Below are 20,275 nucleotides of genomic sequence, written 5' to 3' on the forward strand. Positions count from 1 at the left end.
TGCTGGTAACTAGATATGGAGAATCTTCCAGCTCGTGGAAGTAGTGAAGTATGACTTAATGCTGGTAACTAGATATGGAGAATCTTCCAGCTCGTGGAAGTAGTGAAGTATGACTTAATGCTGGTAACTAGATATGGAGAATCTTCCAGCTCGTGGAAGTAGTGAAGTATGACTTAATGCTGGTAATTAGATATGGAGAATCTTCCAGCTCGTGGAAGTAGTGAAGTATGACTTAATGCTGGTAATTAGATATGGAGAATCTTCCAGCTCGTGGAAGTAGTGAAGTATGACTTAATGCTGGTAATTAGATATGGAGAATCTTCCAGCTCGTGGAAGCAGTGAAGTATGACTTAATGCTGGTAATTAGATATGGAGAATCTTCCAGCTCGTGGAAGCAGTGAAGTATGACTTAATGCTGGTAATTAGATATGGAGAATCTTCCAGCTCGTGGAAGCAGTGAAGTATGACTTAATGCTGGTAATTAGATATGGAGAATCTTCCAGCTCGTGGAAGTAGTGAAGTATGACTTAATGCTGGTAATTAGATATGGAGAATCTTCCAGCTCGTGGAAGTAGTGAAGTATGACTTAATGCTGGTAATTAGATATGGAGAATCTTCCAGCTCGTGGAAGTAGTGAAGTGAAAGTGAAGTCGCTCAGTGGTGGCCAACTCTTTGCGACTCCATGGACTGTAGCCTACCAGGCTCCTCTGTCCATGGGATTTTCCAGGCAATAGTACTGGAGTGGATTGCCATTTCCTTCTCCAGGGGATCTTCCCAACCCAGGGATTGAACCTGGGTCTCCCTCATTGTAGACCGTCTGAGCCAGCTCCTGCTTTACCATCTGAGCCACCAGGGAGTAGTAAGTCCTGATAAATACTTTAAAAGGATGAAAGCAGAATGAGGGTGCTGCCAGGAAATCTTTAAGAACATAGCAAAATATAAACGATTTTGTTCCAAAGCAATTTTACATAATCATTAAGGACAGCAGCTAACTTAACTACTGAATAAGCAGGTAGATACACATGTTCATAAGATAAGTCTTATTCTATTGGCTCCATGGCACCCCACTCCAGTACTCTTGCCTGGAAAATCCCATGGGTGGAGGAGCCTGGAAGGCTGCAGTCCATTGTGTAGCTAAGAGTCGGACACAACTGAGCGACTTCACTTTCACTTTTCACTTTCATGCATTGGAGAAGGAAATGGCAACCCACTCCAGTGTTCTTGCCTGGAAAATCCCAGGGACGGGGGAGCCTGGTGGGCTTCCATCTATGGGGTCGCACAGAGTCCAACACGACTGAAGTGACTTAGCAGCAACCTTTGAACATAGCTTATTTAGCTCTTGTTTCCAAGGTCAAAAGCAGGCATTAGCCCACTTAGGGCAAATACCTGAACTAAGATGTCTGCTGAATGTAGCAAGAACTTCACGGGCTAAAGAGCGTCAGACTGGATGTCAAGGGCTGCAGTGTGTGGCTGCACACATGCATATGACCCTGAACGACATCAGGGTCAATGATACGACAGATCATATACAGAGTGCCTTTAAAGTTAGAAAATGGGACTGCCCCAGTGGTCCAGTGGGTAAGAATCTGCCTGCCGACGCAGGAGACAGAGCTTTAATCCCTGGTCCGGGAAGATTCCACATGCCACAGGGCAACTAAGCCCGTGAGCCACAACTATTGAGCCTGTGCTCTGGGGCCTGGGAGCTGCAACTACTGAGCGCATGCTTCACAACTACAACAGGCTGCCCGCCGAGAGCCTGCGCTCCTAAGCAGGAGAGGCCACTGCCGTGGGAAACCCAAGCACCACAACCAGAGTAGCTCCTGCTCGCCACAACTAGAGAAAGTCTGTGAGCAGCAATGGAGACTCAGCACAGTCAAAAATAATATTAATTTAAAAAGAGATGCCTGTTCACATGCTTCCTGATTTCAGTGGGTGCCGGGGTCCAGCCCCGGTGGATCCAGGGTGATTCAAAGGGGAGACGGAGTAGGCGAGGAAAAAATTTATTTCTATAGAAATATAAAAGAGATTAAGAAGAAATAGTGTAGTAGGAAAATTATGTGGAGAAAGAAGGCTGAATAACTTGGCTTACGGAGAAGGCCAATAAAGTTCCAGACAAGGAGCTTGCAGCATCTATGTTGGGCCACCGGCGCCCACTTGAATATCGAAGGGTACCCCGCCTTAGGCTCCCTTTCGCGCGGGTCTTAAAAGCCAGGGCAAGTAAGTAGACGTGGTGAGCCGCCCCACTCCAGATGGGAATTCAGCCTGAAATTAGAGTAAAGAGGAGACACAGGGGAAACCAGTCCAGCGACTTTCCCCGGCCTTTATTGTCTAGAAAGGCCTTTTATACCTTTTTGATTGTACATAGAGATCAATGGGTAATACAAAATTATGCAGCGTTAGCAGCCCAGATTCTTATCAAAACCAGGCTTTTCTCTCTGCATACCTAGTTGTATACACAAATTTTAGGTAGTTTACATCATCTTCCGGCCAAAAGGGCCAATTAACATTTTACAGCCTTTTTTCTGATAAGGGTTTGTCAACGAGAAGACTTATTTGTGTTAATCTTCCCAAAGTCTGGTGCCACTCTCAGAAAGCACTAAATAAAGTTACATTCTTACATAGCAAGGACACAAGAGGAGTGCAGTGATATATAACAAAGAGAAAAGTAATTAACTCAAAAGTCTAGTGTTGCTAACATCAAAACTATTATATATCTTTTTCCATATCCCATTTACATTGATTAACATCCTCCCAGGTGCCTAAAAGATAAAGAATATGGAGGCCTGGCGGCAATCATTGAGTCAACAGTGAAAACTCGTCACCAATATGATTTTTAGCTCTTTAGAAAAGGCTCTGTATCTTTAAGATGTTTTAAGCTTTGTGCCTCTCATGGTTGGGGGCTGTAAGCAATTCTCAAGCTGTAAGAGGTCCTGGGGAACCTGTTAGGCAAGCTAGAGAGTTGTAAGAGGGGCTTTTCTGAAACATCCCTTTCAAATGCATAAGACTAAAATTTGACTTTTTCCAGAGAATATCAGAAGAGCAGAGTACAAAAGCTGGCAGATTTTTGTTTTTTTTGGGTACATGCCTGGGAAATACTAGGGGGAACCCCTGAAGCCTTATCACGTCCTTGGTTTTGTCAGGCTTCCTTCCGCATGACCTTGTCATGGGTGGGATTCCTCACGCTGGCCCCTGGCAAGTGGGGATGAGATTTCATGCAGCAAAGGCCAAGTGATAATGGTTTAACTATGAAAAACAACCATTTACAAAAAAAAAAAAGATAAAATAATCTCCAATATGTTCTGTGTCATCAGTGACATAATATACTTGGCATACCCAAACACAATGCATTAAAGATCCCCAGGGACTTCCCTAATGGTCTAGTGGCTAAGACCGAGCTCCCAATGTAGGAGACCCAGATTCGATTGCTGGTCAAGGAAACCAAGACTCCACATACTGTGGGGCAAGCCCACACGCCCCATCTCCTGAGCCCCTGCACCATAACTAGAGAGAAGCCCTCCCACTGCAAGGAAAGATCCCACATGCCACAACGAAGATCTGCCGTGACGAAGACCTGACTTAGCCCCCAAAAAAGTTAAATAAAAATATCAGTATTTTTTTAAAGTAAGTTATAATACACGTGTGGCAAAAGAAAGCAGGGAAAAAATCAACAGGCTCATATTAGGACCGCAGGTATCACTTAAGAAAATATTTAATGGTGCCCCTCTACTCAGATGTTGAGTCCTTCCTGTTCCGGAGTATACGCCAAGGATGTGCAGAGGCGGGATTGTAAGGCAGGTCGAAGATATCTTACTGTATCATTTCTACAAATGAAAGTAGGCTGAGTATTACCCAGACTATGTTAAATGATTACTGTGGTGTCCAAAGTACTGATTCCAAGTTAGAATCGAGTCAGCCCACCGGAAAGTGGACATCCCTGGGGATCAAATACTAACAAAACAAATGAAGTTCTATTTAGTAATCATCACTCTAAACTTAGGGGCTTCCTTGGTAGCTGAGTGGTAAAGAATCTGCCTCCCAGTGCAGGAGACACGGGTTCAGTCCCTGGGTCAGGAAAATTCCTTTTGAAGGAAATGGCAATACACTCCAGTATTCTTGCCTGGGAAATCCCACGGACATAGGAGCCTGGCAGGCTGCAGTCCATGAGGCTGCAAAAAGAGTTGGACATGACTTAGCGACTAAACAACAACTCTTAACTTTTCTTCCCTTGGGCCAAGCCCAGATCCCAGTTCATACTCAGCTATAAATTTAAATGCAGACTTCCCTGGTGGTCCAGCGGTTAAAGAATCCTCCTGCCAATGCAGGGGACATGGGTTCTGTCCCTGGTCTGGGAAGATCCTACATGCCACGAAGCAGCTAAGCCTGTATGCTACAACTACTGAGCCCGCAGGCCGAGAGCCCATGCTCTGCAACAAGAGAAGCCATGGTGATGAGAAGCCCATGTGCCACAACCAGATAAAGTCCACGTGCAGCACCTAAGACCCGGCACAGCCAAATATATATATATATATATTTTAATTTAAATGCGGATGAAAGCTCTATCATTAATCTCACTCTTAACTTTTTCTTGTTAATTTGTTTTAAATTTTTGTAATAGATTATAAAAGAATTCAAAGATTTAAAGAACACTTATCCTCTTAAGACACAGAGGAGAGATGAAATGTTAAAAATTAAAGTATAACTCAGATGTTTCAGGTGCATAGTGAAAAAGTTTATTTATGACAGATTTCAAAATTCGGAAGAGAAGACAAAGAATGCACAAAAGCATCACAAAATGGTTACATAATATAAAAACACAAGAACTGAGCTATTTCAGGAACAATAGCTCAGGATCCTCTGTGTATCAGGCAACACACTCAGTGCCACGGGGTGGTGGAAATACAGTATTTTATTAAAGGGAAAACCACTCAGCAGGACATAACAAATAACAGTTTGGTTCAGAGTTCTTAGAAACCATAGGCTATGCTGGCAGCATTTGTCATGAAAAGGAACACATAACTATTTGACTGTGACAAATGATTGCTTGCAATACAGTGTATTTTAAAGAAAAGGCTGTGACACTGTTTCCCTTCCAGACCCCTTTTTGTAATGTCAGCATCAGTGCGTGATCTAGAATGATAAGGAAAGAATGCCTTTGTGGTTGCCAGTTGCTTAAAAATATTTACCAAGAAAGCATGATCATCTTTCAGTCAACGGAGAGATCTCAGTGCATGGCACCAAAGCAGGCCTTTCAGAAACACAAGCTAAATGGCATAAGGTCGTTTAGGAGATCTTCAAGCACCTCCTCTATTCCAATTATCTTTACCCAAAGACTGGCTTTCTTATAATTAATCACTTTGGTTACAAAGCAGCTTTCTTCTGGGGATTTCAGGACACTTCCCATTATTAAGGGAAAAGGGTACACCAGAGTCATGGGTGATGGGGTTGCTTTCTCCAGACTTTACTTGCTCTTGAACTAGCTAAATGGAAATAATACTGCTTGACTAAGTAAAAAACAAATTCATTTATGGAACAAGCATTTCAGAAAAGGATGTTAGTGGAGTTTTTAATACGAAATTTCTCAGTAAAATATGCTGCTTAGGAGAGGAAAGAAAGAATTAGGATAATGTTTTCCACATGATTCTTGACTGAACCTGAAAACCAACGGTAATAATCAATTACAGATAACATTACAGATGAGGCATTTCAAACCTGAGTGAGGAAAAGGGTTCAGGAAGAGAGCTCCTTTACCTGACTGTGAGTTAAAGGCTCTTCTGTTATCCCATATAGTATCATATTTTAAACCAAAACGTTACAATTGTTCATGATCCTGTATCAGAACATTCAGAAAATATATGTACTTGATCCCCTGGAAACCATTTCACATATTTTATCCCTAGATGAATCAAACCTGTCAGCTTAAAATGACAGAGAACTATGGAATTTAATTTTTCAAAAGCCTGTATCTCTAAATTTCTGGCATACATTTTCCTCATCTGTTTATAAGAGTGAAGAAGAGCCATGAAATCAACTCTGGTCCACATACCTGGGGGACTGAAAGAAATCAGATTGTGAGTTCAAACCAGTGACTGGGACTCCAGATCATTTCAAAGCCAGAGTCTTGTGCCTTTGGACTTTCTGAGGACACTGCTGTTTGTAAATGAACCCCCACTAACAAGGGTTTACGCAATTAATTGCGTTTTCTTAGACTGGTGACAAGACTTTAAGACAGGAGGGGCTCTGTCTGGCCTTCTTGCTTCAGGAGGGACAGTGCCGCGCCCCAGAGGGAGTGGTGATTTCTGAAATCTGGCCACACAATACTTAGCAAAGTTTTTCTCACCCTTTGGGTCCCAGATCCTGCCCTAACCTCACTACCTAAATAACTGGGTAGACGTCAAAGGCGTGCCCACAGGTGCTGGACCGGCTGGACGGAGCAAGTGGGTGACACTGATCACTAACCAGGTACCAAAAGAACCAAAGCAGCTCTTGCCGGGGTGCCGCCCCCCATTCCCAGAAAAGAGGCCACTGGGAACCGACTCTCAGGAGGTTCTCCTTTGCGGGAGGCCAGAGTCACTGTCCACATTAGACTGGCTCCTTAGTGGGCCCTGAAGCCAGACTCCACCTCACACTGAGACTGCACACACAGCCGGTGACAGGGTCTAGTGCCTGTAGACGGAGGCCTTGCTCTGTTTCCCAGCCAGCTCAATTAGCATGTCATCCTCATCGGCATGGCATCACCTCATCCTCTTCACTCACTTGGTGAGCTTAACGAGAGTTCCAACTGCAGTCACACAGGAGTTACCCACCCAGCTACCCCAATGTGCGGCTGTAAGTCATATGCCCTCCCCAGCCCTACTTCCAGCCAAGCTTGATCAGCTTATCTACTCAGCTCACACTATTATCTAATTCTGGTTAATTATATAAACTTGGATATCATGCTGCCAGTTGCAAAACACTACCATAAATAAGAGAAGTGGAGGGGGTGTAGCCCCTCTCTCTCTCTCTCAGTTGTGTGGAAATGAGAGCCTAGGGACAGGATCCCACATGCATGAAAACTGGGACTTTGGTCATAGGGACACTCACCATATATTGGGTTGCTGGGAAGCACCCAACTTGTGACTAGTTTTAAACACCCATCCCCTATTTAGTCCCCAAAGATTCATGCATCATGGCTCCATGAGCACAATCAGATACAATGAATACAAGGACTTGCTCTCTAAAGAGCATGAATCCCTTAACAAGCTACCCCTCACCAAAAAAATGAGACCACCTTCCTTCATACAGAAACTCACTTTCCAACTCTTTTCAACCACTAAGATTCTATAGGGTCAGTGCCCTTTCCACTTCTAGCAAATTCAGGCTTCCAAAAGGTCTACACTTCTGGCTAGGTGGAAAGACTAAAGAGGTTGGTGTGAACTTTTTCGACCCAGGAGAGATTCTAAATGGAGGCTCTAAAAGGAAGACCAAATTGTGCCTGTCTGTTGGTCCCATTGACTGTGTGTGTATGACTGGCCCACACAGATGAAAGGGAATGAGATTCCTACCCCTCACAGGGAGGTCAGCCTACAGAGGGCACAGCTCGTTCTCAAAAAGTTTTGTGGCTTGAGGCTATTCCAGGATGTTGGTCAAACTGAATCTGGTTTTGTTTTTTTTGGCCATAGTCAAAACCAACTGAGGCTATGGCGCAGAGCAGGAACTCCTTCTAGCCTTTCTAAAGTCATCATCTATTTTCATGGTGCTGGACCCACAAGTCCCAGAGGGTGCAGAGGTTACAATCCTCAGGCCAGGGTTACACTTAGCAGAGGAGTGTGTGTGTTCCTTAGTCGTGTCCAGCTCTTTGCAGCCCCATAGACTGTAGCCCACCAGGACCCTCTGTCCATGGGATTCTCTAGGCAAGAACACTGGAGTGGGTTGCCATTTCCTTCTCCAAAAGGAACTATAGAAAGAAAGAAAGTGAAGTCACTCAGTCATGTCCAACTCTTTGTGACCCCATGGACTCCATGGAATTTTCCAGGCAGGAGTACTGAAGTGGGTTGCCATTTCCTGCACCTACTCCAAAATATTTCTAAAGGCAATCTTGTTGGAAAAGAAAGCAAAGTGAGTTTGGGATGTCTCCAACAAGCACAGTGAGAACCAGTGAGGTTTCTGGCCGAAAGAAAAATTCCAGTGGATGAAAAGCAAACTAAAGAACTATACAGAATCAGAATATGAGCAAGATTCTGGGATACATTTGATAGCTTTTCTCTCTTTCCCTCGTTTTCATTCCTTTACTATCAATGTTAAAAAAAAAAAAGGCAGTTCTCAAGCTGCATGAACCTTTTCACTCCTATCCCTTCCTCTAAAACAATAGCTTTTTGTGTAAATGTTAGGGTCACTCGGAGAAGGCAACGGCACCCCACTCCAGTACTCTTGCCTGGAAAATCCCATGGATGGAGGAGCCTGGTGGGCTGCAGTGCATGGGGTCGCTAAGAGTTGGACACGACTGAGCGACTTCCCTTTCACTTTTCACTTTCATGCATTGGAGAAGGAAATGGCAACCCACTCCAGTGTTCTTGCCTGGAGAATCCCAGGGACGGGGAGGCCTGGTGGGCTGCCGTCTATGGGGTCGCACAGAGTTGGACACGACTGAAGTGACTTAACAGTAGGGGTCACTCAGCTCTGTACCTTAGAACCTTATACTTTGGGGTTAAAAGGGAACCTTTTGCAGAAAAGTGGTCTTAAACATAAAAATATTTTGGGTTTGGGTTTCACCTAATTTCTTTCAAAGAGGGACTGGATGGGGCTCATCAAAAACATACAGGTATTTTCTATAAATAGGATGTTTTACAATAATATCTAAACCCACTGATTAAGATAGTGAGCTTTCAGGAAACTTTCAGTTAAAACTCTTCCATATATATATATATTATAAGGGATAATATATACTTTTTAAAAGTATAAGATTTTCTTTCCTAAATAACAGATAAAAATATTTGTATAGTGCATGAATCAATTAAGGAAAAAAAAAAAAAAACCTAAGAATGGTCTAATTTCAAGTTACTACCTACTTCCATTTTAAAGCTACATTATGTCTGAGGATCCGGGTATTAATTTCAGTCCTGAGGATATGGTGGAAAGCAACAAAGATCAGAAAAAAGTCCTTCCAATGGAAAGCAGTTTCACAATCACCTTCACTCTGACATGCCAGATAGAGAAGAAAACATTAGCTTTTAGAGCCTAAGGGAAGGGGGAAATATAGCATGAGTTCTGCAAGATGGAGAACAGGAAACATTTTTATAATCACCTCCCTGGTTAACTGGCACTGAATGAGGTGAGTTTGCTAAAAACCAGGAACTCTCTGACACTGGACAGCTGATGTCTGTGAATGGAATACTCTACTGGACACCTCAGCAGAATCATCTTTGTTTAAAAGTTAGCAGTTTATAATTTTAAAATCTACGTGATGGATATACATATGGGTGCTTATACTATACTTCTTTTAAATGTTGTTTGCTGAGAATTTTTCAAAATAAAATGTTGAGAAAAATGAACACCCTAAACTTTCTAAATGCCCCATCTCTCAACAAAGTAGCAAAACTAAACAAACCAAAGAAACTTAAGAACTTGGCCACCTTGTGGAGAGACTTCCAGTCTCTCCTACTGTGAAGTACTTTCTTTCCACTGTATGTTAATATGTATGCTCTAAAGAACGGGGGGAAGGTGAAAGCAAGTGATTTTCACTTCATTGTTTGGTTCTGTAAACTGAGACAGAGAGAGACCAAGGAAGTGACTACTTCTTAGGATTTGCTGAACCATGAAATTCTCAGTAATTACATGTGGTTTATAGGTAATATTTTGTCCCCAAAGTTCAGTAATTTCAGATGACTTAATATGGGATAGTAAATTCATTAGATGGTGAAAATATCTTCTTTTAGCTATTTATGCGTGCGTGTGTGTGTGTGTGTGTGTGTGTGTGTGTGTGTGTGTGTGAATGGATCAAAGAAGCACTGACTGTTAACGAAACCCTGGTACAGAATGAAATATAACAATGTTCAGGACTTCAAAAGTGAGCAGACAATAAGAGGCACACTGAGGCGATGGGAACGAGTCCCTCAGGCTTCCCTGATGCAACAGAACTAGGATTCTAAAGAAAACAAGTATACAGAGACTCTCGTGGCAAAAATCAGCAACAGAAAGTGTCATCCCAGGGAGCCTCCAATGACCCGACAGCTCCATCTTAAGAGAAAGTCAGAAGTTAACAATAAACAGGAAAAAGAAGCCAGGCTTTAGCTGACTGGAGAAGAGCTCAGTAGAAAATTATTTTATAAAGATTCTATTCAATTAGCTAAGGCATGATTTAATTTCAGTGATGATCACACAGCTACCTGATGGGATGACCGCACAGCGAGTTTGCTTTCAGCGCCTCAATAGGCAGTTGCTAGAATAGTTCCTAACTTCTTACAGGACACGGAAATTTGGGCCAGTGTATAATCCTCTACAGAATGCACTCAGATGTAAAGTAATGGAGGTATGAGGCCGCTTGGAGGAGGAGGGATGCTACAGCGGGCCCTGGCATCCTCTCCCACCTGGGGCTGTGCTCCCGGAGGAACAGAAGGTGCGGCTCTAGCGCCCTTTGTTCGTGACGGAGGTGCCGCCACGGACCTGTCATGAGGAGCCCTGGTCGCTGAGTTTCTGCTTCTGTGCAGAGGGGAGGCATGGGGTGAGGCTCCCACACAGGGAAGGAAGGAGCCAAAGGAAGCATTGTGACGCAGCTGACTCCTCAGACCAGGCGGAGGGCTTGGCAGTCCTGGCATCACGGAATGCCTCTGGTTGGCTGGTCAAGTCCTCTACACTCACTCAAACCTGGACAAATGGGCAGATTTCCTCACAACCTAGAGATCCTCACAGGGAGTGCTGGGGGTAGCAGGCTGGGGTCATGGGGGCATCATTCATCCATCTCAGGAGGGGCAGACCCCTCCCAGAGCCTCACTGGGACTGACCCCACAGGAGTGGAACATCAGCCCTCCCGGACTTCGCCTGAAATCTCCATTTAGTTAGACTCCACAGGAGAGGGGGCCTCGGTGGCTCAAAGCAGGTGGAAGCCTCCTGAGAAACAGACGGGAACTGTTTCAAAGGCGAAGTGAAATGTGGCTTTAACAATAAATAAAAGTAATAAATAAATCTAATTCTTCCTCGGAATTCTAAGGCAGTAGTAACAGGCTTGACGCAAGGAATAAGAGGAGGAGGTACACAGTTGCAGTGGTCCCTTCTCTGCCTCCTCCTCGGCTGAGAGGGGGGGCCCAGCCACTACGTTCCTCTGGGGACACTGGAGGCAGCTCCCCGCGGCACACCCGCTTCATGGTGTGCAAAAGGCCGTCCCCAGGGAACGCACAGGCTTCAGCCTGGTAAAATAACAAAGCCGACCAGCAGCAGCAGTGAAGCTTCCTGACCACCTCCCCTTCGAGACTTCGAACACCAAAAGCCTGTAGCCCTGAATGCAAGCAACCTAGACATCTAGAAACTTAGGAAATCTGACTGGTCCCAAAGCAAAATTTCTAAATATCACCCCTTTTCTAAAGACTGGAAAAAAAAAAAAGCGGTGGGGAATCTAGAGTGTTGTTCTGTTTTTTAACCTCTTCTCTCAGATTATCTACCCCTCCTTCTTTGATTATACACAAAAATGATTTAGTAACAGTTGACTTCTGGAGATGTGGCATCTGAGATCAATCCAGTACCTAATTTCCACCCTTCCCCCTCCCACCCCCAGGGCCCTTAGAAAGGGACACCACCTCTTGAAATAGGAAGTGATGGAGGCAGTTTTTCCTCCCAGAATAGCTTAGACTACAGGGATCATCACTTTGGACTGCATGGAAGTTCTTGAAAAGGGAAAGGAGAGAAGGAGAGGCAGGGTGAAATCCCCAGCCCTCCAGAGGCAGTGAGGGCTCCCAGCCTGTGCTAGAGAACGGGAAGAACCAGCAGGCGGAAACACGGCAGTGGTGAGAGGCTGGCCAGAGCCTTCTGCGTCCCTGACACTGGGCTCCTTCACGGACAGAGTGCTCTTCCCTCTTTCAGTCCTTTCGAAAAGTGAAGAGAGCAGGTGGCCACTAAACCCGCCTGCGTGAAGGCTCTGCAAGAAGAGAGTGCAGCAGTTGAAAGCATACACCTGGAACCAAAACAAACCTATTTTGAAAAGGCAACACCCAACTTCCTCTTAGGCTTTTGGCCTGATGGGTGTCCTCCACAGAGAGATTTTGCCGGAGTCGGAAGCAACGAGAGCGTGAGTCAGGAACCACAGAGCAGGGGTGCCATGCCACCATCTGCGGAAGCCAAGGACGGGGCAAAGCTACACGGATGGGCCAACAGTCAGGCCCGCCAGCAGGGCGGGAGGCTCGGGGGCCCCACGCTCAGCTCGGAGCCCTTGCCTATCCAGGACAAGCGGCCCCAGCTGGCAGCCTGCTCCAGCCAGCGCGCACCGCCTGTGTCCCGCCCCGGCGGGCCTTCAGCTCGTGTAGTAGACGTGGAAGTAGAGAGTCTTGTTGCGCAGCAGGGAGTAGGAGTTGTCGAACTTCAGGAGGTAGATGCCCTCACCAGGGTAGTCGTGGCTGCCAGCCTGCACGTCTCGGTGGCTGTCCCGGCGGTACACGGGCATGACCTCCCCGTAGCGGCCCCGCAGGGAGCTCCTGGAGCCTCGCTCCACGTCTCCAGCTGGGACGGGGTCTGCGTGAGCAAAGGGCAGAGTGTTCGGCTATGAATTCACAGACCAAAGAGGCCTACCTGAAGGCGAGAAGATGAACCAGGTAACAAGCTGCTGGCTTTCCTCCCACAGGGCATTTGGAAATGTCTGGTGGCCTCCAGCTAGGCCATCAGAGTGACCAGTGGGTGATACCGGCATTTAGTGCCCAAGGGTTCAGGAGTGCTAAATGTCAGGATAGCACCTTCTCAACAAAGAAGTGTCTCCTTCCAAATGCCAACAGTATTTGCACTGAGAAACAATGATTTAGCCTTACAGAGCCTTCCTAGATCCAGGAGTATCTGGAAATTTCCAAGGGGGAGGGCAAGATATTTAGAAGGGAAGATTCAACAAGTCAAAGAACTCGCTAAAGGAAGTAGGAAATGCAGGTAAAGGTGCTATAGCAAGTGACCCCCAAACCCCTACTGATCCCCTGAGGAGCAACAAATAAGATCCTAGGTTCTCCTCCTCTTTGAATACATGCAGACCTCCCTATAGACTTGCTTTTCCATGAAGAAGCAAGTTAAGGGGTTGACTGTAGGATGATATGGGAAAATCAAGAAATAAGGCTAATGCTTATTAAAAAAAAAAAAAGGCAGCCTTAGGCCCATTGTGAGTATGCTTGTGAGTAAGGACTGGAACATAGCACAGAGACTAATTTTAAAACTGCTCTGGGCACAAAGGAAAAAGTAAACAGAAGTCAGCCAGCTGTGACAGGCTGGAAGGAGGAGAGAATGGGTATGTTTGGCAAAGTGCAATCACTCAGCTTGGTTCCAGACCAAGAAGAAATCTAAATATTCTACAGAGAAAAAAATATAAATATCCCTAAGAGAGAAATAAAAAATAATCTCAGGTTTACAAATGTGATCTGAAAAACACTGCCGCTACACACAGCAGCACAACACCCCTTTCCCTGCCCCCAAACCACCCCTGTCCCCAGCAGATCCTGGGGGGACAACATAGCCAGGTACAGATTAAAAAGAACAGAAGCCTTCCACTCAGGCATCACTGCTACCCCACTAGAACGTTCTCTGAGGGTCTGACTTCAGCCTGCATCACTCAACTTGGTTTGCAAAGCTGAAAAGGATTCTCTGCCTGCATTCTCAGAAACAGGAGGACGGGTACAAGGCAGGAAGTGATCGCCTGGTGGTAGCTAGAAATTAGGTTGAACCAGGAAAGGAGACCGGAAATTATGTTCAAATTCAATGTACCTTCGAGCTCCTCGTCTTCTTCCTCGTCTTCGTCCTCATCCTCACTGGAATCACTGACTTGCACCGTTATGTCGGTGCTGGTTACCGGGGTCCAGTCAAAGTAAACTCCAAAGCCAATGTCATAGTCATCGGTCGCAAACTCCCAGCAGACACGCTTCCCCTCGGGGTGGGTCGGCACCCGGATGGTCACCACCTCCCCCCGCTTCACCACCAGACGGCTGTTCTTCTCCTTGCCCAGCTTGCTCTTGAATTCCTTCATCTTGGCAAAGGTCCAGATGCACGGAGGAGCCATGAGAGGCGGGGAGACTGAAAGGACAGGCTGCTTACTACTGAGAAAGAAACCCCGAGGAAACTGCCACACCCGGCCTTTTGCTTAGGGGAGGTGGTCACAGTCAAAGATGTTCTTCCTACTGGCTTCCTTGACTTCTGTTCACAGGGAAGGAGGGAGCATTGCCCTGAGGTGGGTCAGCTGCTCAGTTCAAGAAACAGGTCTCTTTTAAACTTTATTATAAATAAATATATAAATATTTATCTATACACACACACACCAGGATCGAGTACCAGACATATATATACTGAATAGAGTACCATATATATATATATATATGTATACCATATATATATAAACTGAATAGAGCCTACTCTATTCAGACACTGGTTGTTTTTCCTCTTTTTGTCGTATGTAATCCGATGCTTTCTCCTTCCTTCCTTTCTTTCCTTCCATCTATCTGCCTGCCCTTCTTTAAGTACCTAGAGGAACAAAACAAAAACACCTTCCACGGCCCCAAAGGTCTCACCTCTCCTGTGGTCCCCCAGCAGGTCTGCAGATTCCAAATCGGCCGACAGAATACCAACAGCTCCTGTGTGCTCAGACTGGATCATCACGATGTCCCCAGACCTCTGTGGGCCGTGGTACCTGGCCATCTGCACAAGAGCATTCTGGTCACAGGACATGTTCAAAGGCAGGTTCCTATTAGCCTCTTTCAAACTGAAGGCTGCCGGCCCTGCCTTATTATTATTACCTCCACTCTCCCGACTCACAAGTCTCCTGAACCCCGTTGGTCAACGATCCTTTTCTCTCCTCCAGCCACAGGTTGTAATAAACTCTACCCACTTTTATTTTCATGCCACCAACATGTTCCCTAGTTTAGAACTTCTTTCATGTTCTCTCCAGCTTTTTGCTACTTTCCCACTTCAGACTCTTCATAAAAACCTGGCCCACAAACATCCTCATGGTTTGCTACTGACTTTCCTGTTCAGGGTGTTTCTTGGCCACGCCTGCACAGCCCCTCCCCAACGGCTCCTCTCAGGACAGCTCTTGCTTCTGGGCCTTCACTCAGCCGCACATCTTCCTGCTACAGTTTCCATCCAGAGGTTCCTTCCAGATCACAGTCAATCAGTCCATCAAAGTACTGCAGAGAGAGAACCCGGCTCCTACTCCAGCTACTTTTGTCCCCGTCTCTCGCCCGTGGCACACCTTGGATGTCCCACCCGACACAGGCTGCCTCATCCACCAACAATGTTCTATAAATAATCACAATCTCACCTTAGACCAGCCCCAGGATTTGCATTTGAACAGTATACCCACTGCCAGACATCTGACTTGCATAGAAGAGTGCAAATGTCAATCGACACTCACAGCCCTCACTGACCCACAGCAGGAGCTGGCGGCCTCTCCCTAGTGGGTTTCACTTCAAACCACTGAGATTAGCATTCCCCTATTTCACGCCATCGTGCCTTAATTTCCTGCTCCTCCATGGAGTTGGCAGGCAACTCAAGAAGAAATGCACACCTACTGCCAACACGGAAGAGCCCATCAGTGAGACAGCTCACATCAGAGACTCCAGCCAAGTGTCAGAATGATATTTGCAAGAAATGAATGAGTGAATGAACACATGGATGCTGTAATCCTCCCAGATTAGATTCTCATAATACCTGTTTCTAGAGAGTCCTTCAACTCTTAGCACCACTATTAAATGAGTTAAACCAGACTTTGACTAACTTCCTTAAATGAGTCCTTCCTTTTCCAGAAGGTTAAACAAAGATTTAGCTTGCAACTTGTTAGCTGCATAGACTTAGTAAGTCAATATCAGCTCTTAACCACAGTTTCCTCATTTGTAAAACAGCAACATAATAGTGCCTATCTCATGGGGCTGTTCTGAGGGATAAATGAAGTGTTGTTGGATAAAAATGCTTTGTAAACTATAAAGCATTATACAAATGTAATTATAATGCCTGGCATTGTCTTTACTGACACCAACACCATTTGTTATTCTGTATATGTTAATATGTATATATTATATATAATGTATTCTGTATATATGTATACATTATACATAATGTATATGTTAATAATGATGCAAACAACTCTTCTCTCCAAGACAGGGAGACCACTGCTATCAGTACCACTTTTATGGAATCTTTACCATCAGTCCCAAGTAGATCTACCACAAGAAAGCTGAGACTAATACATAATCCAATGGTTAAGGGCTCCTCAGATGGAGAGGATTTTAGACAACAAGTGAACATTCATTATAACCCTTCATTTCTTGAACAGATGCTTACTGGGGGCTAGTACAGAGATGGACCTGGGGACAATACACATGATTGTTCCCCACATGACTAAATGTGAGATGACAGTGCTTTCTAATTCCAATTTATCCAAATGCGTCCAAGCTTGTACTTTTCAGAGAGAGAGAGAGTAAGAACGTGCTCCCGACCTTGCTGAGGATCTGGGTCTGGTCTGCAGAAAGCAATTCCTGTTCCACCGAGGCCTGGGCCTCCCCGGCACTGGCGGCCTTCTGCTTATCTTCTGTGGCATCCTCCGTCACTGGAGACACCATCTGTGACCTCCCAAAAGAAGACAGCATGTCAATTCATGGACTCTTTTTTTTTTTTTTCAGCTGCGCTATGTGGCTTCTGGAATCTTAGTTCTCCGACCAGGGACTGAACCCAGGTCCTTGGCAGTGACAACATGGACGGAGACCTAACCACTGGACTGCCCAGGAATTCCCCTCAAGGACTCTTCTAAAAGGTACAGTAGTCCTGGAGAAACTCAGAAAGAAAGCAAACAAAAAAAGCCTTCAAAGGGCACCCCCACCCCTGCCTTCCTCTGGCATTTAGGTCCACTGTCATTTCAGCTGACCAACGCCCTGGGCTGAAATGGCCCCACAGACAAGCAGTGATACCATGTGAGGACCCAGGACGGACAACGCCAGGTCCCAGGACCCGAGAACCATAGTAGATACATGGGTCAGTTGTCTAAGGTGGACCGCAGGTCTGGCTTTTATTCCTCACTCTGGGACCCATGCCGTTTTGCTCCAAACAGAATTTCAACAAAGGAGGGGCTGGAATCCCAGTTCTGTTTCACATGGAAAACTGCCCTTAGAAGTAAAGGGAGGAGGCCCCGCCTAAGCCTGAAACTGATCACAATGGAAAGGAAGTGCAGACTGATTAGCTGGGCAAGGTTCTCCCCTGCAATCCCAGGAGCAGTTCAGGGTTTCCATTCACGTCCTATCACTGATAGCACACAGCCAGTTCACAGGTGATAAAAGCAAGGCAACCAGTTTTTTTTCCTCTTTTAAAACAAATACTTCTTTCTTAAATTTGTCATTGGTTGTGCTGGGTCTTTGCTGCTGCCCGGGCTTTTCTCTAGCTATTCTCTAGTTGTGGTGCGTGGGCTCCTCACCACAGTGGCTTCTCTTATTGTGGAGCATGGGCTCTGGATGCGCAAGGCCTTCAGTGGTGGCTGCTCATGGGCTCAGCAGCTGGGGCCCCGGGCTCTAGAGCGTGAGCTCAGGAGCTGTGGCACAGGGCTCAGTTGCTCCAGGCACGTGGGATCTTCCCAGATCAGGTTTCGAGCCCCAGTCTCCTGCACTGGCACTCAGATTCTTTACCACTGAGCCACCAGGGAAGCCCACTTTTTTCCCTTTTTAAAGCATATTAATCTACTCTTCCAATGACTTCAAATACAACTATTCTAATAGCTAATTTTAAAGAAGCAAGGGAATAACGTATTCTCTCTTCCATTTCTTCTGGCTTCAGAGAGAATAGAAAAGTGGAGTTAAATGCCAGGGCTGTAAATTGCTTGAAAATTTGTTGCCATAAAAATGTGGGGTGGAGTCTTTAGAGAAGCAGTTATCAAAGTACAGTCTGGGGACCACTGGCACCCGTAAGACTCCTCTTTCAGGGCAGCGTGTGAAGTCAAACCCTTTTCATAATAATTCTAAAATATTGTTTGCCTTTTTTCATTATCATCTTGTTAAGCATTTTCCAGACACTATCCGACATATGATATCACAACAGAATGAACACAGGAGCAGATCTGAGAATCCAACTGTCTTTTGTTAATGCAGACATTAAAGAGATTTACAGCATCCCTCTTCTCACTAAACTATTCTTTGAAAATTAGTTGTTTTTCATTAAAGCCAAGTTATTGATATTAACATGTAATGAGCTCCTTATTGTTATTTTAAATGAATGAATAACTTTTTTTAATTTTGCAGTTTTAATTTCTAGTATGGTGAACATTGATAGATATAACTCACATAAATAAAAATTCTTTAAGGTCCTCAATAATCTCTAAGAGTGTAAAGTTTTGCGAGCTGCTGCTTTAGGGGATCGCCCATGTCCTCAGAAAGGCTGAGTGAATGACTGGGAACCAACACTGTAAACTGCACGGGGAAGCAGAGGGTTTACTTTGGAGTTCATTAGTTTCTTTTCTTCTTTCTTTCTGAACATAAACAAGAAAAATCACTCCTAGTTTATAAATCAGCTCTTCTTCAGATAAAACAGAGCCATTGTTTAGAATATCTAAGTCACTCCAATTTACCTCAGAACAAACAAGAGGCAGTTACTATGAAGATTAGAGCTGCGGTCGATTATCCTGTGTAAAGTGTAAATTGGTCTAGGCTGTGAGTTTATTTTATTCTCTTAAACCCAGAAATCAGAGTCCAATTTGGTTTCCGGACATTACTTACTAACTATCTCTTCTATTAGGAGGTGAGCTTGATGGCAGGGACTCTGCACGCACAGCGTCTACAGCCAAGCCTGTCCCGTGGAACCCCAAGGCCCTCTGCACTCTGACTTCATCTCCCAGAATGAGCTCTTGCCCTCCCCAGTCCACTCCAGTCACGACTGCCTCTTTCCTCTCAAGTCCGCAAACACCTCCCTCTCCCTCACCTAAGGGACTGGGGTGTGCTATGGCCTCCACCTGCCAATGCGGGAGACGGGCGTTCGCTCCCTGGGTCGGGAAGATCCCCGGAGAAGGAAATGGCTAACCACTCCAGTATTCTTGCCTGGAGAATCCCATGGACAGAGGAGCCTGGCCAGCCACGGTCCACGGGGTTGCGGAAGGTCAGACGACTTAGCAACTAAACAAAAACAACAACACAGCCTCATGTTGGAATCGTCCTCCCCCAGTTTCTCGGGGCTGGCTTCCTTCCTCCTTCCCTTCTGCTCATCCATCACTTTTGGGGACGCTTCCTCTTCCTGGCCCATCACTCCTTATACCCTTACCCTGCTTCATTTTTCTACACTGCACTTATGACTGCCTGACGTACTATGTATCAAATTTTTGTTGATTGCAAGACACACTTTTGTTTTCTGACTTTAATACAGCTGATATACAGGATGTCCTAAAAACTGCTGCTGTCTTAAAACTATCTGGGGCCTGGAATGACACGGAATCCCTGCCGGGGCCAGGGAATTGCACCAACTGAGGTGACTTGAGTTGTGTCTAAGAGTTTTGTTTAGATCACACTGGCAGAAGGAGTTCAGACAACAGACTTCTGGCTCATATTCTCAGGGGAGGTGTTTTTTACTCCCCTCGCTCAGCACCAAGGCGGAGACATTCAAGTTGCCCTCAGGTCCTTTTCTGTGTGGAACGATCTCTTGTTTCTCTTCTCACTGAAGGTGCAGGTTCTTGGGGTCCCAGTGTCATGTGTGTGTGGGGGGTCTCTTATTAGCCTGTCTTGGGCATTCTTTCCTTACTTGGTGGTATATAAAATAATAGTGCATCTGATAGTTGATGACAATTTACAGCCTATGAAATACAACGTTTCCTTTTTTTCCATCTGCCTCCCCCACTAGAATATAAGCTGCATGAGACCAGGGACTTGGATTGCTGATTCATTTATGGTATCTTCAGTGCCAAGAACACTGCCAGGTAACAGCAGGCTCTCAACAAGTAATCTGTTGAATGAGTACATGAGTGAGTTAACTTTCGTTTGGGAACAAAACAGGACTATTCAGAACGTGAGAACACAACAGTTAATCTGACCATCAGCCCGAGCTTACTATGTATGGTCTCTAAAATGTAGTCTCTCCTTTGCCTTTGTGTATGTTACTTTGCACAAAT

The 20,275-nt window shown here is 45.3% G+C and overlaps 1 protein-coding gene across 6 annotated transcripts in view; it reads right to left on the minus strand.

Annotated features, from left to right (window-relative positions):
- Window positions 1-4,707: 4,707 nt before the first annotated feature.
- TMED8 (transmembrane p24 trafficking protein family member 8) overlaps window positions 4,708-20,275 on the minus strand; it is a 36,136-nt gene continuing 20,568 nt past the window's right edge. For 2 of the 6 annotated variants that reach the window (XM_042252798.2, XM_060418429.1), the window contains 4 exons: window positions 16,638-16,767; window positions 14,715-14,856; window positions 13,918-14,223; window positions 4,708-12,693 (listed from right to left, as the gene is read on the minus strand). In XM_042252798.2, coding sequence (XP_042108732.1) covers window positions 12,476-12,693; window positions 13,918-14,223; window positions 14,715-14,856; window positions 16,638-16,767 — 796 coding nt within the window. In that variant the 3' untranslated portion in view covers window positions 4,708-12,475. The other 4 variants (XM_015097210.4, XM_060418430.1, XR_009601309.1 and 1 more) reach the window with 4 other exon arrangements.

The sequence above is a fragment of the Ovis aries genome, chromosome 7 (assembly GCF_016772045.2).
Source record: "Ovis aries strain OAR_USU_Benz2616 breed Rambouillet chromosome 7, ARS-UI_Ramb_v3.0, whole genome shotgun sequence".
NCBI lineage: Eukaryota > Metazoa > Chordata > Mammalia > Artiodactyla > Bovidae > Ovis > Ovis aries.